At 40.6% G+C, this 25,275-nt stretch overlaps 1 protein-coding gene across 6 annotated transcripts in view; it reads right to left on the bottom strand.

Moving 5' to 3' along the window:
- KIAA1328 (KIAA1328 ortholog) overlaps positions 1-25,275 on the bottom strand; it is a 296,694-nt gene that overhangs the window by 161,225 nt on the left and 110,194 nt on the right. For 4 of the 6 annotated variants that reach the window (XR_013346104.1, XM_077816624.1, XM_077816625.1 and 1 more), the window contains one exon: positions 22,908-23,035. Coding sequence is in view for 5 of the 6 variants with exons in the window: in XM_077816624.1 (XP_077672750.1) it covers positions 22,908-23,035 (128 nt within the window). In the remaining variant the exon portion in view is untranslated. The remainder of the gene's footprint in view (positions 1-22,907; positions 23,036-25,275) is intronic. The other 2 variants (XM_077816627.1, XM_077816628.1) reach the window with 1 other exon arrangement.

Here is a 25,275-nt window from a genome sequence, read left to right as displayed (position 1 = left end):
TTGAAATAACAAGCAGATTTATTGCATTTGGATGCCCAAATAAACACTCAGATCACTTTCCATAACTCATCTTCTGCCTAAAACGAAGGCCAAAAATGAGACTGGATTTAAAAATAACAATGAGAAATCTAATTTGAAAAATTAACCAATGAATTCTAATCTGATACATACATAATCAGACAAACATTGTAATCAGACATGTTGTGGTCTTATCTTTACTATACTTTTTACATAAAATTTCAACTGTTACCACTGGCATCATGGTAGAAATGGAAGGAGTTCTAGTGTAGAAATGAAGCTGGTATTTTAACCATTTCATCATGTAGACCTGATCTAAAACTGGAGGACTAAAACACGAGTGGCCAGTTTACATTAGCACTCCTATCCTGGGTACTTCCAGTGGAGCAGCAATGGTGATAGCAACAGTTTGAGAAAAGAAATTTAGTGTAGACTCGGCCTTTGCTTAGTATTGTTAGCTTGCAAGAGAGAACAGAGATAAAAAGCTTTGTAGTTTAGTGATGAGAGTAATATAAAGCTAGATTGCCTGGATTCTATTCCTTGCTCTGCCAGTGATGTACTGTATGACCTAATAAAAGGTTACATCCTCTCTATTCCTTATTTTGCCATATGGAAAATAGACACAATACTTCACTTCAACAGGGTGTTGTTGCAAGACTTACTGAGAGAATGGAGGAACAGGATACTCTCTGATCACTGGCTCCCAAACCAACATGAGGGAGGGTTTGTAGGTATTGACAACATTTGTATTAGTCTAACAACAAAATAGCTTCACGTTCTGCAGTTTTAGCTGCCATCAGTTTCTCTCAAATGTTCAAGCTAGAAGATAATGCGTTAAAACCATTTTCAGGCAAGGATTTCAGATGGCACAAAGGCATTTGCTTCTCATCTAACTCTAACAGTTCTCCAGATGAAAGTCAAGATTATATGGGAACCCAAGCAGGCAAAAAAGAAAGATAGTTAGCAGATGACCAGGACCTGCTAGGGCCAGCAATAACTGCTAGTTACCATTGACAGTTGGTAACAGATAGGCAGGCAGCAAGCTACACTGTGAAAATATGGCAGATTATCACTCCGAACCCCTCTTCCTCAGCCATCTCCACCCACACATTTGTCTCATTCACATGCTGCATCTTGTCATTATCCTGAAGATAGGCGGGTACCGTGATCATGGTTGTGCAGCACTTAGCAAAATGGGTCCTGGATCCCTGATAGGGGCTTCTAGCTACTACAGTAATACAAATAAATTATAATAGTAATGGAAATCTGGTAGCCTCTGAATTTCACTGTTTTAGAATGTCCAGTTCCCCCCTCCATGTTTGCTGTGTCATAGGAATGCCCCCTTTGAAACTGTATCTTTTCCTTATATGTTTGTACAGTGCCTAACACAATGGGGCTAGAGCCTAGAAGCACGACTGCAATACAAGTAAATATTAATGATATTTTATCCCCTGCCTCTTCTGCCCACATCAGTTACTTGGGCTGCAAAAAGCTGCTCTGTGGCTGCTCACACCCAGTTATAGGCTACACTTCATGTCTTGATAGACTATTTGAAAGTGTTAAAAATAATTATATGATGGCATCATACATTTTTATATTTCATTAAAATTACATGGGTGTTCATGACTTTCAAAAAATCCCATCAATGGTAGCACAAAGAATCCACACCTGCACAAGCCTCAAATCCTGGTTTGATTCTGCAGCCTAAAAATGAATAATACTGCTCCACATCTACCCATCAGCATACCACCATGTAAGAGTCCAGCTCAAACCTTCCACAGCATAAACATGATCTTCCTCTATTTCACAGGGCCTGGCAAACTGGGCTTGCAAGACTAGGGTGACCAGATGTCCTGTTTTTAAAGGGACAGTCCTGTTTTTTGGGATTTTCTCTTATATAGGCACCTATTACTCCCCACCCCGTCCCGTATTTTTACAGTTGTTATCTGGTCACCCTATGCAAGACTATTACACAAAATATTAAAACAGTCAGAACTACATGGAGGATTTTATTATCTCCTGACTAAAGAAACACATTTTGAAATGGTAAAGAGTCCTGTGGCACCTTATAGACTAACAGACGTATTGGAGCATAAGCTTTCATGGGTGAATACCACTTCGTCGGATGCATGTAGTGGAAATTTCCAGAGGCAGGTATAAATATGCAAGTAAGAATCAGGCTAGGGATAACGAGGTTAGCTCAGTCAGGGAGGATGACGCCCTCTTCTAGTAGTTGAGGTGTGAACACAAAGGGAGGAGAAACTGCTTTTGGAGTTGGCTAGCCATTCACAGTCTGTGTTTAATCCTGAGCTGATGGTGTCAAATTTGCAAATGAACTGAAGCTCAGCAGTTTCTCTTTGAAGTCTGGTCCTGAAGTCTTTTTGCTGCAGGATGGCTACCTTTAAATCTGCTAGTGTGTGTCCTGGGAGGTTGAAGTGTTCTCCTACAGGTTTTTGTATATTGACATTCCTAATATCTGATTTGTGTCCATTTATCCTTTTACGTAGGGACTGTCCAGTTTGGCCGATGTACATAGCAGAGGGGCATTTGCTGGCACATGCTGGCGTATATTACATTGGTGGACGTGCAGGTGAATGAACCGGTGATGGTCTGGCTGATCTGGTTAGGTCCTGTGATGGTGTCGCTGGTGTAGATATGTGGGCAGAGTTGGCATAGAGGTTTGTTGCATGGATTGGTTCCTGAGCTAGAGTTACTATGGTGCAGTGTGTAGTTGCTGGTGAGAATATGCTTCAGGTTGGCGGGTTGTCTGTGGGTGAGGACTGGCCCTTCTTGCCAAACATTACCACTTACAGACAATCTCTTCAATCTCCACAACACTTATCAGAGAAGATTACCCTTTCAGGGAAACAATAACCTGGATGAACTCCTCTTCTCCTGAGAGCTTCTACTGAGATAGTATTATCATACTCCATAAACACCACCTTCCAACACACACAGGTATATCACCTCTCTGTTTGCCTCTCTCTCTACTTCTGCTCCGAGGACCCCCTCCACCCAGTTTGCTCTGATTTAATTTCCACATAATGATTTACGTACGAAACAAATAGCAACAATGAACACTCAGAAGTAAGGGTCATAATTACATTGTGTATTATTATGTAACTGTCTGTGGTCTTTTGCTTATCTACAGATATTCCCTATTCTCTCAATATGTCAAATTAATTATCTGTGTGCAATCAAGTATTCTTACTGCACCAGAATACTCATTCATTTCTTAGAATAATCCTTAATTTAAAAAGCAAATTAAGGAACATAGATTACGGATCAGACGATAAATGGTGCTGAGAAGCCTCAATTCTCCTTAAATTTGAACTTGCCCTTGGGTGAGTCACAAAGACTTCAAGGCTACAAAATGTTGAACATCACTGTTTGAAGGGACAGGACTTCAGTGGGAACTGAGGATGCACAGCACCTCATATAGATGCTCAGCATCTTACAGGATCAGGCTGTGACGTTGCACTCCATCATGCTTTATAAAAATATGTTTATAAGTCTCTTATAAGGTATCATTACAAAGCTTATAATCTACTGAGTGTGTTCATTCTATTTGTATGAATGTGCCATTCTTGTATCTGAAATTAGGAATATGTAGCATAACTCTGAGGTCCTAGTGTAATTATGCAAAGTGTGGACCATTAATGGTGGTTTAGAATCTTGATGGCTCCCGTTGTCTAGGACAATTGACTGTAGATGGCTCTGTTTTCCTGCAAGTCTCCAGTGCATAGGTGCAGACCAGTCCTGGAAGAATGGAGGGGGGCTCACAGGACATGTAATCATATCACCTGAACTGAAATCCATCTTTAATCTGGTGCTTTTCCATTTAAGAGGAGGGGTTGGAACCCAGAGAGAGACAAAGAATTCCCACATTGTGACAAAGCTCTAAAAGGGGGTGGAACAGAACAAGGGGGGGGCCAGTCATGTGGAATCCCCTGCTTTTCACCTAAGATGCCTGATGGAACTAACAAGGTCTGTACCAGGGGAAAGGATTAGGCCCGGACTAGGAAGGAGTCTAGTCTGTGAAAGAAGCTTATTTGAATATCTCTAAGGTAAGATTTATCTGTATTCTGTTTCTTAATGTATTAGGCTTAGAAATTAGGCTTAGGCTCGCATGTTTTGCTTTATTTTGCTTGGCAACTTACTTTGTTCTGTCTGTTATTACTTGAAACCACTTAAACCCTACTTTTTATACTTAATAAAATCACTTTTGTTGATTAATTAACCCAGAGTAAGTGATTAATACCTGGGGGAATCAAACAGCTGTGCATATCTCTCTATCAGTGTTATAGAGGGCGGACAATTTATGAGTTTACCCTGTATAAGCTTTATACAGAATAAAACGGATTTATTTGGGGTTTGGATCCCATTGGGAACTGGGTGTCTGGGTGCTGGAGACAGGAGTACCTGCTGACTGGTTTTCAGTTAAGTCTGCAGCTTTGGGGGCATGGTTGAGACCCTGGGTCTGTGTTGCAGCAGGTTAGTATATCTGGCTCGACAAGGCAGGGTCCTGGAGGTCCAAGCTGGCACGGAAAACGGGCTCAGAGGTAGTCTCAGCACATCAGGTGACAGTCCCAAGGGGGTCTCTGTGACCCAACCCATCACACAGACCTTGTGTGACTTTCCAAAATCACAAAGAAATCCGTGGTACATCTAAGAATGGAACTTAGTTTTTCCTCCATTGTGTTACAAGTTAAACAGTGACTAATGAAGCTTCTTTGGATTTAATTTAAAAGTGAACTACAAAACAAAACTGGAAAATGAGTTAAGCACCATTTTATGTGTGGCCTGCTCCAACTTATCAGGCCGTTAGGGACACAACACAGAAAAAAGTTAACTTGCTTTTTCAAAACTCCCCTATGAATCCATTTGGTAATACTGGTTCAGTGAAGAGATCCCAGAACATATTGCTCTGTGTTGTCATTGATTGCATGGGTTATAATGAGTCCTCTGTATGCAAAATGATGCACAGATACTTGCTGGGATCTAGGAACTCTGATCATTATCTGAAGTTCTGACCAACAGGAATGGAAGCACAGCTCAGAAGCAATAGTCTGGGTAATCTAAAGGCCCTCCCCAGCATTTCAGTAGTTTGTCATTCGCATGAGAGCTTCTTATGGTTATTTTATATCCCACAAGTAAAAAAAAATAACACATCTGATTCACCAAGATGTTACTCCACTGTAATTGCCCTGACTTCAAAGGAGTTACTCTGGCACAAAGCTGGAGTAATGTCATTGTGAATCAGGCCAGATCATTCTTCCTACTTATATAATGATTTTCATTCATAGATCTCAAAGATCTTTAGAAGAGTGGGTGGGTAAGGATTATTAACCTCGTTTTACATATGGATGAATTGAGAGACACTGAGATTAAGTGACTTACCAAAGGTGATGCAGTGAATTGGAGACAGATTTGGAAAAGAATTCAGTTATACTGACTCCCAGCTGCTCTACTAGAGTGCATCCTCTTAACGTGAGAAATTGTAAATGTAAATCAAAGGAGGTCACTGAAAACTTTTTACCTGCAGATTTCAAGTTTAGGTAATCATCCTTTCCAGAAGCACTGAGGAGACGGAAGGAGCTAAATGAATCTGTGGGTAGTCCTTATACAAGAATAAGGCATTAAAGGAAGAAAGGAGGGGGACATTTTGCTCAGGATGCTATGTAACAAGACTGCAGCGACAAATCATTACTCCCAGAACACAGCTCAAGGAAATGTAATACTGCCATTTTCCAAATGCTTGGTTATAAAACCTTTCATACATACGATATTTAAAACCATGAATTACCTTTGAGAATGTATCCAAACGCCTAACAGTATCAAGTCATGGTAACAGTTATCTGTTTATAGGTCAGGAGGGCAGTAAATTATTGCGACGGAAAGCAGTAAAGTCTGCATTGTATCTAGTTGTGCTGTTTAACAGGTTGGAGTGAAAAGCAGGTGATGCATGGAAACTTCAGGTTTTTATAGCTACTGCCTCAATCTGTATTCACTTATATAAAGATGTCACATTTTTAAACATTTAAAAGTCAAATTGTCTGGAGAATAGATTCATATAAAATTTATTTTCAGAAACTGATATTTAGCCTACTGCTATCAGAGTTGATTGCTCTTATGTGTAAGCGTTATTCAAGTTTCCACAGGTTTGAAAATACAGAGACTGACATTTCAGATCCCATACTCAAGTGTGTCATTAACAAGGAACTGAAATGGGAACATTTCCACTTTCTCACGAATACTCAGTTGGGGTGTTAGGGTGATGGCCACACTAACTGCTTTCGAAATTTTTCTGAAACTGCTAAATATGGCATGTACTTTAACATAGGCAGGGAGGAAGAAAAATCACGTTTGCAGAAGAGAAATCTAGATTTTGTACGTTTCTGGCACTACATAGCTTGAGAATTAACTAGTTTCCAAATTGTGCCAGAAAGCTATCTGTAAGTGGCTAATGGATAAGATTACCATAGTGCAGATTTATATTTCTTACCATAATTTACTCTGCTTATGTCAAAGATGTTTGTCATGCCTTGGACTGCCAAACAGATCAGGGCCTAACTTGTTCAGTCAATTCTTTAAGAATTATCATTTCAGTCTTCACTGAGTTATTAAAGCCATGGAAATACAACACTAAATGAGACAGCAACGATGGAAGATGTCAGAAACCTATTAACTACAGCCTTTTAGGAAGCAAATAAAGGCTCATACTAAGGTTAGAAATATAAATCACTAAGTGATATTACATAACATCTAATATTTTCATAGTAAATTTCACCCCAAAAGATTCTAAAGTGCTTTAGCAAACATACAATGTAAGCTCTTTGGAGCTGTAACTGCCTTTGTAAAGCACCTAGTAAATGGAGGCCTGGCCCTTGACTACGGCTTCTAGGCATGATAGTAATAGAAATAAATAATATACAAGCACTAATTTATCCTTCCATTTAAATGCAGCCAACCCTGGGATAGAGTGTGACAGTTTAATAGTGCACAGAAAAAATATACAACTGTTGTAGGATAGGAAGAGAAGAAAAATATTGAAATGGCAGGAAGAGTTTAGGGAGACAGAGTTTAACTGAAATTTGGCAGGCGCATTGGAGTTTAATGGTTCTATTGTTTGTGTAAAGTTATATGGTAAATGTAGTGATCCCAAAGGACATTTCACTGTTTCCAGCCACTAACTATGGGATTAGTTCACTGACTCAGAACAAAGAATGTAATTTATTGATGTCACCAACACTATTTTCTGACAGATTTGGGAGGCGGGGGAGAGTTCTCCCCATCCAGGAAATAAAACCAAATGGGTTTTATTGGGTTCCCCCCAAACACACACTCTTAGGAACTTAACAATGATGTTGAAAGTATTTACATATTAATTTGGGGGAAAAAATGTTACTAGAAATATTAGGCACCAATTTCAATCTGTTAATGAAAACTATTTAGAGCAAAATTCAAAGGGAACCAATGGGAATATCAAGACTTTTGTTATGCCTCTTAGGCAGCATGACTTCTGTCTGCTCCTTGAGACAGATTTAAACTCATGGGTCCACTGCTAGTAGCTACAAGAGTAGAAGAAGAAGAATTAAAGGAAGAATCATAGAATCATGGGACTGGAAGGGACCTTGAGAGGTCATCCAGTCCAGTCCCCTGCACTCACAGCAGGACTAAGTATTATCCAGGCCAGCGGTTTCCAAAGTGGGGTGCGTGCACACCAGGAGGTACGCAAGGCCATTCCTGGGGGGGCACCGCAGGAGGAGAGCCACTGAAGGTGGCCCGCCGGCAGCAGCTCGGCTCGCCCTGCTCTGTCTTTGCGGCACGCCAGTGGCAGCTCTCTCTTTTTTTTTTTTTTTTTTTTTTGCTTCCCTAGAGCTGGCCCTGAGGGTGCACGATCCAAAAAGTTTGGAGACCACTGATCTAGACCATTCCCGACAGGTGTTTGTCTAACCTGCTCTTAAAAATCTCCAATGATGGAGATTCCACAACCTCCTTAGGTAATTTATTCCAGTGCTTAACCACCCTGACAGGTAGGAAGTTTTTTCTCCCTCCTCCTTGTAACAACCTTTTACATACTTGAAAACTGTTATGTCCCCTCTACAATAGCTACAGTCATAGATTTTAATACTAGTCGATTGGTCAGACATGAGAAATGACCCAATAACAGTTCCAACCATCCACACGGGGAAAAATGAGTTCCTACTTGGTGCTTTGGATTCTTTGTCTGAAGATAAAACCACATAATACTGTCTGCAAGCTGTTGAAGATACTATCCTACCATCCAGAGAAAAGTATGATAAGGAGATCTTTGCCATTTGATCACATAACACAAACAAAGTATAGATGATAGGAATTCAGGAGCAGGCACCCTAAATGTTTAATGCACAGGAGTTTAGCACACCATTTAAACCTCACTGAGAAAGCAGTAATACCTAAAAGAGTTCTAAAGCACTTCTATCACAGACGTTCAAAAAAGTTCCGGTTATCATCAGCTGCATGATTGGTTGATTGAAAAAGGAGGACTGATGCCTTAGCTTTCCAATAACACATGGTAAGATTGAGTCTCTGTTTTCATTCTGCTGCCATAACTTTCCTGAAATTAGCACACTGAGCACAGGGAAGACTGATCAAAACATAGCACATACTTTAAACAAGGGATTCTAAAGAGGCATTAAATTCACAACAACATTTGGAAGAGTTCAGAGAGAGAGAAAGAGAGAGACTTGTTTGAGTACAGGTTGCTGACACGACTGTCTCAATCTCAGGGGAAATCTGGCTTGATCTAATTAACACCAAAATGGAACCACACAAGGTCAAAAATTGAAAAACAAATCAGAAGAGTTTTGGACATTTTCTATGACTTATGCAGCATAACTGATCCCAAATTAAAAGGTCATAGGTTTAGCCCAGAACAGACTGAAAAAACTAAAACATGGTTGATGGAAATGGTATTCCTGAGTTCCTTCCTTCTCCTCCAACATTTAAAAGCGAAGATCCAGATTTCTACCCAAAATCTTTGTTAGCTAAGGAGGTCTTGTCAATTTGTTGTATGAAGAAAGTAGAAAATGTTTTTTTACAATTTCATTTCCCTAAGATGAGTGAATTCAGAATTTTTAACTATTTTTAAAAGACCTGCACATCTGTCCAGCCAGTTCAGCATCTATCAACCATATTTCAATCTCAGAATGGATTGGCTGAAATTTCACAATAGGCTAGGTGCTGAGAAGAGTTGGTAAAATCTGTTGTATATAAGGGCAGATTCAACAGAACGGACAGTCTAACTTCTTGGTAGACTGGAGACTCATTTATTTTGTTCTTCTGTTTTACTCACCGAACTGCAGGCTTTTCATTTTAGATAGTATGAGATCCTGTCTGAGGAATAAATATACCTACAAATTGAATCACATAGTATGTATTTTGTTTCATTTCATAAAGTCTCGATGAGATTTTTATCTGGGCTTTCTCAATGTTTTTTCCCCTCAATTGGGGAAAAACAAACTACAAGCAGCATTTGGCTTGTTCCTAGAGACCTTCCTTTCAAACACGGGCTAAGTAGAACCGAGCTTCACTTGCAATAAATATCTGAAACTGACAGCTAGACATAGCATGGCTGTTGGCATAGAAGGATAATGACTAGGGCTGTCAAGAAATTAAAAAAATTAATCACGATTAATCGTACTGTTAAACAATAGAATACCATTTAAACATTTGTGGACGTTTTCTACATTTTCAAATATATTGATTTCAATTACAACACAGAATACAAAGTGTACAGTGCTCACTTTATATTTATTTTTATTACAAATATTTGCACTGTAAAAAACAAAAGAAACAGTATATTTCAATTAAACTAATACAAGTACTGTAGTGCAATCTCTTTATGATGAAAGTTGAACTTATAAATGTAGAATTATGTACAAAAAACAATTGCATTCAAAAATAAAACAATATAAAACTTTAGAACTTACAAGTCCACTCAGTCCCACTTTAGCCAATCGTTCAGACAAACAAGTTTGGTTACAATTTGAAGGAGATAATGCTGCCCATGTCTTGTTTACAATGTCACCTGAAAGTGAGAACAGGCTTTCGCATGGCATTGTTGTAGCAGCTGTGACATTGCACCCCATAATGCTTTATAGAAATATGCTTATGAGTGTAAATATGACATAACTGGAATATGTTTAACGCTAGATATGCCATGAAACATATGTTTGCAAAGGTTACATTCTACTGCATGTATTCATCCTATTCGTACGCATGTATCATTTTTATATCTGAAGTTATGAGCGTTGGCTCTACGCTTTTAAAGTGTTTGCTGTAAAAAGAACCTAAGGCAGATTTGGTCAACATAGTGTGAAGGGGTTATTCAAGTAATTGGGAGTACTTGGCTAACAATGGACCTTTAAAGATGCCAATCCACATCTGAGCTTTCCGGGCAACGTTCGGGCTAACATGTGGGCAATGGCGTTGGCCTGTAAAGAACTGAGTCACGCATGGACATGTGACTTGCCCAGGTGACTCCAAAACTCCATCTTGTAGCTGTGATTCTGCATAGGAAAACACAAGAGAGACTATATAAGGCCCTGGGAAAACCCTCCATTTTGTCTTCAGCTGGCTCAGAATATAGCCCCTCCAACCCAAAGAGATGCCTGAAAGAAACTGGAACAAAGGACAGTAACTACAGGGGTGAGAGTGATTGCTGGACCAAGACTAGGAGGAAGTCTAGCCTGTAAAAGAAGCTTATTGGAACCTCTCTGAGGATGAGATTTACCTGCATTTAGTTTCTTACTGTATTAGGTTTAGACTTGTGTGTTTTATTTTATTTTGCTTGGTAACTTACTTCGTTCTGTCTGTTATTACTTGAAACCACTTAAATCTTACTTTTTATATTTAATAAAATCACTTTTTACTTATTAATTAACCCAGAGTATGCATTAATACCTGTGGGGGTAAACAGCTGTGCATATCTCTCTATCACTGTTATAGAGGGCGAACAATTTATGTATAAACTTTATACAGAGTAAAATGGATTTATTTGGGGTTTGGATCCCATTGGAAATCTGGGTGCTGGAGATAGGAGCACTTCTTAAGCGGTTTTCAGTTAAGCCTGCAGCTTTTGGGGGACGTGGTTCAGACCTGGATCTGTGTTTGTAGCAGGCTAGCGTGGCTGGTACAACCAGGCAAGGTACTGAAGTCCCAAGCTGTCAGGGAAAACAGACTCAGAGGTAGTCCCAGCACATCAGGTGGCAGTTCACAAGGCGGTTTCTGTGACCCAACCCATCACACCAGCATCGCAAGATATTTACATGCCAGATACCCTAAAGATTCATATGTTCCTACATTCTTCAACCACCGTTCCAGAAGACATGCGTCCATGCCGATGACAGGTTCTGCTCGATAACAATTCAAAGCAGAATGGACTGAGCATGTTCATCTTCATCATCTGAGTCAGATGCCACCAGCAGAAGGTTGATATTTTTTGATGGTTCGGGTTCTGTAGTTTCTGCATCAGAGGGTTGCTCTTTTAAGACATCTGAAAGCATGCTCCACACCTCATCCCTTTCAGATTTTGGAAGGCATTTCAGATTCTTAAACCTTGGGTCGAGGCCTGTATCTATCCTTAGAAATCTCACATTGGCACTTTCTTTGCATTTTGTCAAATCTGCTGTGAAAGTGTTCTTAAAATGAACATGTGCTGGCTCATCATCCAAGACTGCTATAACATGAAATATATGGCAGAAAGTGGGTAAAACAGAACAGGAGACGTACAATTTTCCCCCAAGGAGTTCAGTCACAAGTTTAATTAACACATCATTTTTTTAACAATCATCATCAGCATAGAAACATGTCCTCTGGAATGGTGGCTGAAGCATGAAGAGACATACGAATGCTTAGCATATTTGGCACATAAATACCTTGCAATGCCGGCTAAAAAAGTGCCATGCGAACACCTGTTCTCACTTTCAGGTGACATTGTAAATAAGAAGCAGTCAGCATTAACTCCCATAAATGTAAACAAAATTGTTTGTCTTAGCAATTGGCTGAACAAGAAGTAGGACTGAGTGGACTTGTAGGCTCTAAAGTTTTACATTGTTTTGTTTTTCCGTGCAGTTATGTAACAAAAAAATCTTTATCATGAAAGTGTAACTTACAAAATGTAGAAATCTCACTACAGTATTTGTATGATGTGAATTGAAAAATACTATTTCTTTTATCATTTTTACAGTGCAAATATTTGTAATAAAAAATAACAGTGTCCCCCCTCCTCCACAGCCTCAGCTAGCCGTGCCACCAGCGCGGGCGGGGGCTGCACTGCGGGGGCAGGGGAGAGCAGGAAGGGAGGCTCACCTGCAGCCACAGGGGAGCAGGCGGGTGGTGTGGGTGGCAAGAGCACAGCGAACGTGAGCGGAGGACTCTGAAGGAGCACTGGGCGGCCGTGCAGCCGGCCAGAGAGAAGCGGTGCTTTGAAGGGGAAACCATCACTTCTCTCCGGCTGCACAGGGGCTCCTGCTCCTCCTGAGTCCTCCACCCAGGTTCGCAGGGCTTCATTCTGAAAGGGGCTTTAGAGGGGGGGCATATCAGGGGACGGGGGTGTGGATAGGGGTTGGGGCAGTCAGAGAGTGGGGGGGGGGGTTGGATTGGGGGTGGGGTCCCAGGAAGGGGTGGTCTGGAGGACAAGGAGTAGGGGGGATTCGATGGGTCGGGAGTTCTGAGGAGGGCAGGCAGGGGGCAGATAGGGTTAGGGTTTGGGGAGGCAGAGCCTTCCCTACCCGGCCCTCCATACAGTTTTGGAACCCCAATGTGACCCTCAGGCCAAAAACTTTGCCCACCTGCTTTACACAATCCATTAGACCACAGTGTCTGCATGAATGTTGAAAACTATTAACCAGAAATTCCAGTCCTATTAATGATATTCCTTGTATAAGAAATGTAATAAATATTTAAAGATCTCTACTTGGGTGTCTGGATTTTCTCTTTAAAGAGGAACATTAACATGGGACTTCTTTTAGATATATCCTAAGTTTTGTTTTTTTTAAAGCCTCTGAGAAGAGGCAATAGGCATACAAAGAATCAATGGACTTCATCCTTATGCAGCATTATCTGGAATGTTTGAGGAGCCTGCAAAAGAATTCAGTAAACTAGCACAGGAGTTTTCTGATAAGGTTTAGGAAATCTATAAATATTTTGTCTCTCGAACATAGAAAGTACTGTAAACTCAAGTTTGTTTTACATACATGTCAGTTCCAGTGTGGATGCTGAATTTGGGCTGTACGTTTGTGTTTTCACTCAATGTTAACTGTCGGTTTGAAAATATTGAATTTACGTAGCCTGCAAGTCTGTAAGTATTTATACCTGGCGGGTTTGTTGATCAAGGCCAACATTTTGAAAAAGGTAGATCAACTGCTACCAAGAAGCACTGAAGTCTAGAGATCTTAAAATAAAGAAAGGTGCTGACCTGTTAGTAGCTGGAGTTCTTTGAGATGTGTTGTCTACATGTATCCCACTTCTGATGTGCATGGGCCCCCTATGCCTGTGATTGAAACACTTTAGCCAGCAGCATCTGTTGGCTACATCTTGCGTCCTTCATGCCCTAGAGCCGGGCAGAGCAACCAACTGACCCTCCATTCCTTCACAACCATCAATGCCATATTAATAGACACTACAGTAGTGGGGAAAGGAGGGTGAGTCCTGGGACACATGTAGACAACACATCTCAAGAGTTAGTCTACATGAGGTCCATTTCTGGTGACTCAAGCACTGTACAAACATCGGAGGAGGGTATTGTGAGTCTAATCAAACATGAATTGCAACAAAGTCCTGCAGAAATGAGCATCCAAGCAAGATGCCTCTAGAATACAGTATTGCCTAGTAAAAGCTTGTACACTACCCCATGTACATAAGCAGCATTACTTATGACAGTTAGAGAAATATCCCTGAGGCCACAGAAGCTGTCTGCGCCCTGGTATAATGTGATCTAATCTGCCCCGGGAGTTCTAAATTAGCTCTCTCATACACCAACTTAATGCAACTGACACCCACTTGAAAATTCTCTGGGTTGAAATTGCTTGACCCCTAGATCTTTCAGCAATAGAAATAAATAACCTATGTGACAACCTAAATAGTTTTGTTCTATTTTTAAAATAAGATAGAGCCCTGAGGACATCTCATGTGGGTAATGCTGCTTCAGCCCTAGACAAATGAGGCTCTGGGAAGAACTGAGGATTGTTGGTTGCTCTGCCCAGCTTAAAACTGTTGGTGGGGGCTCAAGGCCACAAAGGGCGCACTTGTAGCCAAAGGACATTGCTGGCTAAAGTGTTCTGATTTCTGGCACACGCACACCAGACGTGGAACACATGAAGACAAACACTTGAAGAATGGTTGGGGGGTTTTTTGTTGTTTTTTTTTAAGCAGGCATACTGGTAGTCCCAAGAGACCCCCACTGAGATCAGGGTCCCATTCCATAGATACTAAGGCTACAAGGGAGCATGGTAATCATCTAGCCTGACAGAGTACAGGCTGTAGAACTTCCCCAAAATAAGTCCTAGAACAGATCTTTTAGAAAAACATCCAAACTTGATTTTACAATGGTCAGTGATAAAGAATCCACCATGACCCATGGTAAATTGTTACAATGGTTAATTACTCTCATTGTTGTAAATGTATGCCCTATTTCCAGTCTGTTTTTTTCTAGTGTCAATGTCCATTTTGCTAGTCATTGTGCAAATACACAGCAAAAGTTTGCCTCTGACCCCAAAAAACTTACAGTCTCAATAGAGAAGACAGACAATGGGAGAAAGGATATTTTATTCCTATTTTACAGATGGGGAAGTGAAGCACAGGGTCAGTAAGAGACTTGCCCAGGATCACACAAGAAAGACTGTGGCAAATCCAAATTGAGCCCAGTGCCCTAACTGAGCTAGTAGGAATGAGTTTGAAGAGCTCAGTGTTTCCTATTACACCTTCTTCTGATTGATCTTTGCATTTCAGTTTGTTTGGTCCTCCTGGATCCGCGTCACCCTCCAGCCCTTCTGTGGCTCTGCTGCAACCTTCTCCATACCCTTCATTGATTCAGAGGATGTCACTTTCACCTTTATCTGCTTCCTTTCAGCCTACAGTTCTGTTCCTTTTGAGAAAACTAGTCAGTAATTTCCCCAGCTATAACAGTCAAAGCTCAATACACTTTAAATAAAGCAGTATTTATTGGCAATGTGTGGAACGGAGAGGAAAAAGTAATAAAAAAGGATTGTTAGACAATATACATCTCATATATAGATACTACTAAAAGCACCTTCAGGCTAGCCCTAAATTTAAGTTAAAGAAAAATCCAAGCTACCTAAATGCCACCAAACTCATCACTACTCCTAACTAATATTGACTTATGTTAAACCTTTGTCTCTTCCTGGCTACTTCCCTTCTCAAATTATCTGATACCTTTGGGTCCACTTCAGATTACAGTAGTTCTTTATTTATTGTCCCAATCCACATTTATCTTTCAGATGGGGTCATCCATTGTTCCAGTACAGCTGGGTAAACAACAAAATAAATTCTATCATGTAGGTTTGCCTCCCAGCATTCAAAACCCTCTGCATACTTTTTTCTTTAATCAAGCTCAACAATGGTTTTAAAGGTGACCCGTGAAAAGGAAAAAAAAGAGCTTGGTTTGTGCAGACTGACCCCCCACCTCCACACATACACGCTGCTTTTTCAGGGAAATAACCCAGATGACAGAACTTTGAAAGGCTACCTTTGTTAAGGCAGAAGATGACAGATGTGGACAAGCGTTTAGCCACCGAGATGAAAAGAAAGCAGGATCTGTGGCCTTTTCTGGGAAGGGAGTTCTTCGGTTTTTATTTTGAAACTACACAGAATATCATATCAGTAACATTTAAGATGAACAAGTGATTTTTCTTTTTTTTAATAAAATCTAGTCTCCAAAAAGGAATACTAATCTTGTTAGATCATATACTACCCAGGCCAGAGACTATGTCTTCATATGTGTTTGTACAGCACTTTGTTAAATAGCACCCTGCTCTTGACTGGGACCTCTGGGTGCTAAACAACAGATAAACTAATACATAACACATAAGAACAAGGAGGAGTAGATGCCCCTTTGGAATTTGTTGGGATTTGGAATTCACTCTCTGTTAGGTTTTCCTAGCAGCTGCTTAGCTAGGGGAGAACCCAAGCTGAAAACAGAGAATCTGGTGAACAAGAATCTTCTTGAGCCAAGGGAATCAACAGATGTACTGATAATCTTATACAAATAAGAAATAAAAGCAGCCAGCTGTACTTGAAAATAAAAAGATTAATATGAAGCAGGCAGAGCCATGGCTAAAGATATTATCCCTCCCTTCAACAGAAGATCAAGAATTCCATTCCAGTAAAAGTTCAGCCTTCAGTCCAGCTCTTGAGAGTCAAGTCCTACTCAAAGCTGCGGAACATTTCCACAATTTCATCAGCCACATACTTGCCAAAGTAAATTGGATTCTTTCCACTGTTTGAGATGGCAGTGAAGCAGGGCCTGTATAATTAGGTCAAACCTGATTACCTAGAACAGCAGCAATTTTCTTGCCATCTCCGCATAAAGCTTCTTGAAATGGCAAAGGACGAACAATTGGGAGCAGCAGAAAGACGTCCAAAATAGCTTTTGATAGAGTTAACTATGGTTTAATACGGATGGCATTTTCTATTAATATCAGGGCAGAAACCTATTGTTCAGTAGAGCTCTTCACTTCCTTTACACAAAAGCTATCTCTTTGCATCAGTCTGACTCTACTTTACTGACCACTTTAATAGTCACTGTACAATTAATGCTTCTTTTTATGGGGTGGCGGAAAGTAAACCAATTTCAGTTCAGCTTCTAGGTATTGAATTTATTATAAAAAGTTATGTACTTAAAACTCCTCTAATGAAACCAGAGGCATCATGAGATATTAACCTAGAGTTAATGCTAGGAAGGCCAGTTTGAATAATTCAGTTCATGTCACCGTAAGTATCTTTTCAAATGGAATTAACTTTATCTCACACAAAAAAGATACTTCATATTCCAGTTACTGATTATTGACTCCACAAAAGTTGAGTCTTAAATCATTTCACCACCGTTTCCCCAACAATTTCAGCCCACTGCTGGGGTATGTCTTTAAATTTTGAGCATGGGCTTCTGTTTAAAGGACCCTACTACTAAGCAGAGATTATGAACAGCAGCAATTCCAAGGTCACGAAAGGATAAAAAGACGCAGGCAAACTAAACGTACCCCGAAGTAGCAGCATTAGTTCAACGTGGATAAGAATCAGGGCTGCGTTTCAGTCACAGGTGCAATAGTATTGTAGCTCCTGCAGTCATTTGGTTGCTACACAACTGTCCTTTCTTTTCTCGACAGCATGAGAAAATTTGGTAACACCACAGCATGCCTCATTCTCTTTTGCTACTCTACATTCCTGATCCTGAAATCAGCTTTTGGATCCTGAAAGGCGATGTTGCACTGGCAGTCCAAGTCTGCAGAGAATGGGCAGCCTTATCAGTATTAATCCACATAAAAATAAGGAAGGAAGAGTAGAAAGGTGAACAGCAGAAGATGCCATGATGATGGGTGTGGCTTGAGATCACAAGTCAAAAAAAAAGTTAGATTAAAAACGGGAGGAAGAGAAGAACAGAGACAAGAGAGTTCTAAATAGACCACATTAAGAGGCATTTCTTTACAAAGTGTAGTTGGGTGTCCTCCCATGTGGTTCTGCAGGGCAGAGAACAGAAAAGATTACCTATATTTAACTGCTCTTTGAGTGTCACCTTTGATTATCACACTTGTGGGATTGATGCCCCCGGCAGCTCAAACTACAGGTGCCAATTCCACAAGTGAGAATAGACAGCAGTTACAAAAAGAAGGAAATGTTATCTACCTCTGTGTAACAAGCCAGGAGGGTTATGGTTGGGTAGCAAGCCAATAGCTGAAGCTCTTACAGTCCATTTGATGTATCCAGGCTTTCCTGATCGCAATCAAAATAAACAAACAGAAAAGTTCCCCGTGGTCAGCGATTTAAACAGAACTCAGGAAAGATTAAGATTAAAATTAAAGAGTCTGAACAAACTGGAGAAATGGTCTGAAGTAAATAGGAGGAAATTCAATAAGGACAAATGCAAAGTACTCCATTCAGGAAGGAACAATCAGTTACACACATACAAAATGGGAAATGACTGCTTAGGAAGGAGTTTGGATCACAAGCTTAATATGAGTCAACAGTGTAACACTGCTACAAAAAGGTAAACATCATTCTGGGATGTATTAGCAGGAGCGTTGTAAGCAAGATACAAGAGGTAATTCTTCTGCTCTACTCCACACTGATTAGGCCTCAACTGGAGTACTATGTCTAGTTCTGGGTGCCACATTTTGGGGAAAATGTGAACAAATTGGAGAGAGTCCAGAGAGAACAAAAAAAATGATTAAACATCTAGAAAACATGACCTATGAGGGAAGATAGAAAAAAAAATGGGTGGGGTTCGTCTAGTCTGGAGAAGAGAAGACTGAGGGGGGGACATGATACCAGTTTTCAAGTACATAAAAGGTTGTTACAAGGAAGAGGGAGAAAAACTGTTCTTGTTAACCTCTGAGAAGCAATGGGCTTAAATTGCAGCAAGGGTGATTTAGGTTGGACATTAGGAAAAACTTCCTACCTGTCAAGGTGGTTAAGGACTGGAATAAATTGCCCAGGCTGGTTATGGAATCTCCATCATTGGAGATTTTTAAGAGCAGGTTAGACAATCACCTGTCAGGGATGGTTTAGATAATACTTAGTCCTGATGTGAGTGCAGGGGGTTGGACTAGATGACCTCGCAAGGTCCCTTCCAGTCCTACAATTCTCTGATTCTACAAGGCTTTCTTCAGCCTAACCAACATAAGAACAAAGGTCAGTAAAGAACCTCCTGGATCAAGTCCAGTCCACAAGTCCATATAATCCTGTTCACAAATTTATCAAGCTCCATCTTAAAACTGATTCAGTTGTTTGCCTCCACTACTCCTATTGGAAGGCTGTTCCTGAACCTCCTCCCCCAACAGAAACGTCACTGAGAAGGGTGGCTTTTTCTGGCCTAGAGTTTAAGAGCAGTAAAAAGTAATTTTAAATCAGACCAAATAAGAGCTCTTCTGTCATTTCCTTCTTCCTCCATGTGGGAACTGTTTCTGATTATCAATTCCAACTTCACTCTTTCGGACACAGCTGGGAAATTACTGCATTCACTACAAAGAACTTTGCTCTGCTACCCTGACACTTAGAATATGCAGCTCTAGTCAGAAAAAGCACATTAACTCTCTTTGCCAACCCCTGAACAGGGTCTAAAGTGCCTGGTCACCTCATTTTTGGTGTTCTCTCAATAGAACTTGCTCCTCTGTGAGAATTAGGATAGGTAAATCACAATGCTGAATTGTCTACCAGGTTCTGAGCAACTGTAAGGAAAGTGCTCATGTCCAATCAGATGATCGTCAACTATTTAAATTATGTAGATATGCTAGTCAATGCCTTCTTAGTCCACATAGCTAAATGGTCTCCCAAACTTTAACACTTAGGCTATATGTCTACACAGCAATTAACCCAGGCTTTTACATGGGTTTTAGCCTTAACTCCCCCTTTCTGACTACATAAAAAACCTCTAGCCCAGGTTTAAAGGTGCTTTAAATATACAGGCTAGTTTACCTGGCTGGTGATCTAGGTTAGGAAACAAGGCTTAAACTTGGCCTGGAACCAACACACTTTGCAGTAAGAACACAGGCTAAAACACTTGAGTCCTCCTGTCTTCTTTCTTTAACCTCCTGGACCCCCAGGTGCATCCACCAGTTTCTGCCATTTATTTCAATCTTGTGCTGGTCTGTACAGGCTTCTGAGTGTCACATTGATGGGTTTGGCTTCTCTATTGTTCTGCATAATGTTTCTCTAGGTCACCTTCTTTTTCTCTTTCCATGCGTGTCCATATTATCACTTGCTCTGGAAGATATGTTGGCGGCATCCATAAAGTGTGTCTCAGCACAAAGGCCCATTATATATGCCCCCTGTGATAAATGAGAGGCGGGTGGCTCCCTTTTGTGGACACCCAGCCAGCCAGTTAGCTATAGAATCCCTCTTGGTAGCTGTTCTCTACTTCCTTTACCTGTAAAGGGTTAAAAAGTCTAACTGCATACATAGGTAAAGGGAAGTGAGTGGGCACCTGACCAAAAGAGCCAATGGGAGGGCTAGAACTTTTTAAAATTGGGAAAACTTCAATTTTCAAAACTTCAGCTGTGAAAAGCTGAAGGCCAGGTATGAAAGTCATCAGAATCATACCTAGAAATTGCTTATTTGGAAACCCAGATATGTACGTAGATCAGAAAATGTGTAGGAAGACGTGATTAGGTTTGTTTATTTCTTAGGCTTATGGACTCCTATGTGCTAACCCCAAATGCTTTTATTTTGCTTGTAATCTTTACGCTGGACCTCAAGAAGGTTATTCTTGACGTTTAATTTTTGTAAGTGAGTTTTTAAAATCTAGCAAAAGCCTATATTCCAGATGTATTTTCTTTTTAATAAAATTTAACTTTTTTAAGAACAGGATTGGATTTTTGGTGTCCTAGGAGGTTTGTGCATATGTTGTTTAATTAGCTGGTGGCAACAGCTGATTTCCTTTGTTTTCTTTCTCAGCTCTTCCCCAGAAGAGGGGGTGAAAGGGCTTGAGGGTACCCCACAGGAAGGAATTGCCAAGTGCTCTTTCCTAGTTTCTCAAAAGGGGGAGGAGGGGGTGCACTTGCGTGGTGGCAGCATCTACACATCCTAGGTCAGAGAGAAGCTGTGACCTTGGGAGTTTAATACCAGCCTGGAGTGGCCAGTATTAATTTTTAGAATATTTGTGGGCCCTCACCATCCGCACTCAAAGTGCCAGAGTGGGAAATCAGCCCTGACCCCCCACATACAGGTGATTGCAGAAATAATGAGGACACGGCTTTGCAGTGGGGATAGTCACACCCAAGCCAGGCTACCAAAGGTGCTCAGACCTAGGTACCAACAACTTGTATTAACTGTGTAGAGTAGACATAGTTGCAGAGAGACTGCAACCAGTAGGAGTTCACAGAAGAGGAGCTCAATACCTTGAGGTTCATAGAAGTTTGACCAAAAAGTGTCAGCAGGGCTAAAGTTAGAAAGTAGCCAGCAAGAAGAGGCCTCATCTTAAACAGGAAAGAAAGAGTTGCTGCCATTAAAATGGGATGAAAGGAGGGCAAATGGGACAGGCAAGGTGGAAGGTCTCAAGGTCTCATTACAGACACTGGGGCTAGAGTCAGTCCCAATCATGACTCCATGGCACCAAACTATTCATCAAATGGCAATGAGCACTAGGTGCTGCACTGATATGTGCTGATGCACCCATTATTGAGGTGATGCTTTTTTACTTGTGTCTGCCTTTATATTTTGGCATAGAAGCTATGGTGGATGACCTGATACCAGGTATTACCCAGGAGCAAAAGATAAAGATATTTGTCTGTCTCTCAACTGGTTCAAGGTAAAAAAATCTCAAACATAACTCGCCTCCTCATGAGTAATGGCCTCACCACAAACACAGCTGGCACTGCCAGGCTGGTCTGTGTTGAACTACTGAAAGAGCTTCAACTTGGCTTTTTCAAATTCCCCAGTGAAGTGCAGGTATGTGAGAGAATAATAAGACCAGAAGTTCTCAGGCAAGATTTGCTAATCTTAGGAACTCCACACCAGTCAAAGATTCACAAGATTTTAAATGTGGCAGAACACAAAAATTTCTATCAATATTTATAAAACCCAAACCTCACCAGCAGGACATTGTATATAACAGGAAACTGAAGGGGAAAGTCAGTTCTTCTTTCTAAATACAAAGTTAAGTGCTGTTACACACTTATTAAAAAGAAAAGCCAAATGCCACTCACCAGGATAGACTTCATCAATAGCTAGCTGTGTCTGTGTAGTTTTGTTAGAATGCAAGCTCCACAAAGCACAGTGTGCCACCTTCTGGGTTTTCTACAGTGCTGAGCTCATTGCCAGCACATAACTGTTATGATAATAGAAGCCCCTAGCAGATGCTTCAAGGCTCAAGACCTAAAAGCTATACCACTATTAGAAGCTCCAGGCTCATGTGAGACACCAAGGATGGAGATCTGCAGAGGGAATTTTTTGAAGAAGAGTAGATAAGAACAACATCGGTCAGAGCCATTATCTTCATCTTGGCGAAAGGATCAGCTATCAGCAGGTACATAAATCAAGTAACTAGCTATCAGTAAATCACTAATAGCAAGGTCTTTAGCTACTTTCCGTTGGGAACCTTAGACCACTTAACCACTTAGGTAGGACATACAGCATCTCAAGCAATACTTTCTCTTAACTTTATGTGTAATTAGTAGCTGTTTTATGAAGGTTCAAAATGAGATGGACTCCCTCATAGACTGGAAAAGTTCTTATCAGCCAAGCTCACCTGCTTCCACCTCTTTTTCACACACTGAAAATTATGCTGGAAATTTAAAAGGCTATTTCTACAATGAAAACAAATTCCCTGTGAAGCACATGTTGTCCAAAAGGGCTCGAGGAAGGCAACAGCACCCCTTACCTTTCTCCTTAGACTGCAAAGAAAAGGATTCCTCACAGTTCCCGCTGCAGTACAGTAGAATCAATGAACTTGACCTGATTTACTGATCCAAGCGTTGCTTTAAGCAATAATTTCTTACCTCTAATCCATGTATTAGGGGAAAGGACCATGGAAAAGCCAATCACAGAATAGTGCAAGAACGTTTATATACTATAAGACAACACATTACAGTTACAGCCCTGACAGTAAGTGAAAGGGTTTTTCAATGGGATCAGCAATGTAGTCATTAAAGAAATGGTGAGGGGAGAGACCTTACCTGCTGCTCCTTCATCTTGGCAGCACCAAGCTCTGACAGAGACACCGTTAGCTTTTCTTGCTGTTCAGATAGATACTTCTGATATAGACTCAGAAGTTCCTGGCATTCTCTGTACTGCTGCTGCAGAGGTGAGATAGCAAGTTAAGGGAAAAAAAAATATTCCGTATTGAAAAGTAAAAATCAAACAAATACCAATTTATTCTGTGTAAATCTGTTTTTGTCCTGTGGTAACTGAAGCCATAAAATGCAGAGTTCAGAGAAAGACACACCATGTGAGCATGGAGTGTGGGGGGGAAGGGAGGGTGGAGATGGATGGTTACTATGGATGTGCCTAAAGGGAAATGAAAAGACCAAGCACAAGTGCAATCTTATCCCCCACCCATAAGACAGAGACAAAGGACCTTCTCCAAATTTACAAACACTTGAAGGGGCTGAGTACAGGAGGTAGGTTATGATATTTCAGTTAGCACAGTTACAGCCCTCTTTGCATATGTGGTCCTATTTGTATTCAACTAAGGAGGATAGTGCTAATGCTTTAATTATCAATAGCCAACTGGGTAAATATTCCACTTTTTAAGTACAGCTATGGATTTGGTGCCCACATACTCAATTTGAACTACTGATGGATCATAAACACCACCACAGTTGCAGGACTACAGGCCTTTCAGAGACCAGCAATGATTTTTGGATTGTTATCTGAAGAAGCAGCAAACTGTGGTATTTGCAAGGGTATTAGCAATAGTGTCCTGCCTTGCTTGCAGGACTGAAATTCCAAAAGGAGATAAATCTGCTCTTCACCTGTCATTGTGTAATTCCCTCCCTTGCTCATTTAGCATGGTAAACCATTTATGCTCCCCCCTCATTCCACCCCTCCCCGATTTCAATTATGCATGCGGCTCAGCTAAGGGCTCAATGTCCAAAAAGATTACTCTGAATAAATACTTTAATAACAAGTCATTACAATTAAGGTAGGGAACAAAAAGTTCTTCAAATATATAAAATGGTGTTGAGTTACAGATTTCCTTAACATTTTTATGATCTAATCATCGCTTCTGGGCAAATTCGTGTTGCAATCATTTTTGCCAATCATGGCTGCATAAATAACTCGCCGCTTTGTTATTCCCCATTACGATCCTTTAAAAAAAAAAAAGAGCCAAAAATGGGATGAGCAAAGCTTTTTGGGGACAGAGCAGAAGGGAGGTGATTAAGATCTAATGCTAAAGTAATAAGGAGAGCTTCTAAAACACCTTTGCTCAGCATCTTGTGATAAAGGCGGGTACAAACAATGGTCTAAATAAGCTAATTGCTTTTTCTAGTCAATCTGTCTGAAGCCTGAGCGGTTTTACGTTTTTGTGCATTTTGTCAGAGAGCACCAAAAGGCTGAAGTGATTTGTGGTGGTCTCAGGAGTCTCTGCCAGCTATGATGTATATAAAAGGAATTTTTTATTCCGGCTGTAACCATAGGCAGTAATGTTTATAGTAGGTGAACATATTAGCCTGGACGCAGGGCATGAATTTTACTGTAGAAAAAGCCAGTACATTTATACGGCCTAAGAGTTAAATGTCAGTATCTGAAGACAAATTATAAGCAAATTCATTTAAACCCATGTTATGTGGCAGAATATAAAAACAGACAATCCTATCTTTATCAATTTTTTATGTCTCTCTTAATTCACTCCACTTCCAACAGCCCCACCCTCATACAACAGGACTTTACCCCACTATCTACCCACAGCTGTTCCCTATCTATGTGGGTGAGTGGAATGTATACCCTAATGGGCTTTGGGGTACACACATAGTTGGGGCATATCTATTCTTGTTCTTGCCAGTGCAATATACATAGTTCTGTATTTCAAACATGAAAATTATACAGTCTGAGAGTCACACCCAATGAAATTAATAGAGTGCGAATGCATTACACCTGAGGGCCCCAAACTCTGCGCCATGGGCCACTGGCTACCTTGAAGCTTGCTGTGCACGTGATGATGCCTCTTCTTGCTTCTAGCTGCTCAATTTAATTAAAAGAGAGCTGAAAACATGACTTGCTTCCCTAACATTACTTCTACACATCAGCAATGGCTGGCATTGTCGAAAGGATATTGTGCGTTCACAACTGGCAGGGGTGATGGTTTGCATGAGCATGAAAGATCGGAGAGAAGTCCATGAGACTTTTTCCCTTTTTAAATATGGTTCACATTGTGACAGTGGTTAGGAATCCCTGCATTAGAAGATAAAACCTTGTTCATTCACACAATACTAGGGACATTCATTGTGAAGTAACAAGTAAGCAATCAAACAAAAAAGGTATAATATATCACAAAGTGTTCTCTGTTCATTCATTTAGACAAATGTGGCTTAGTTTTAGCTA

Source organism: Eretmochelys imbricata, chromosome 5, assembly GCF_965152235.1.
Source record: "Eretmochelys imbricata isolate rEreImb1 chromosome 5, rEreImb1.hap1, whole genome shotgun sequence".
Lineage (NCBI taxonomy): Eukaryota > Metazoa > Chordata > Testudines > Cheloniidae > Eretmochelys > Eretmochelys imbricata.
This window is presented reverse-complemented; position numbering and strand designations above follow the sequence as displayed.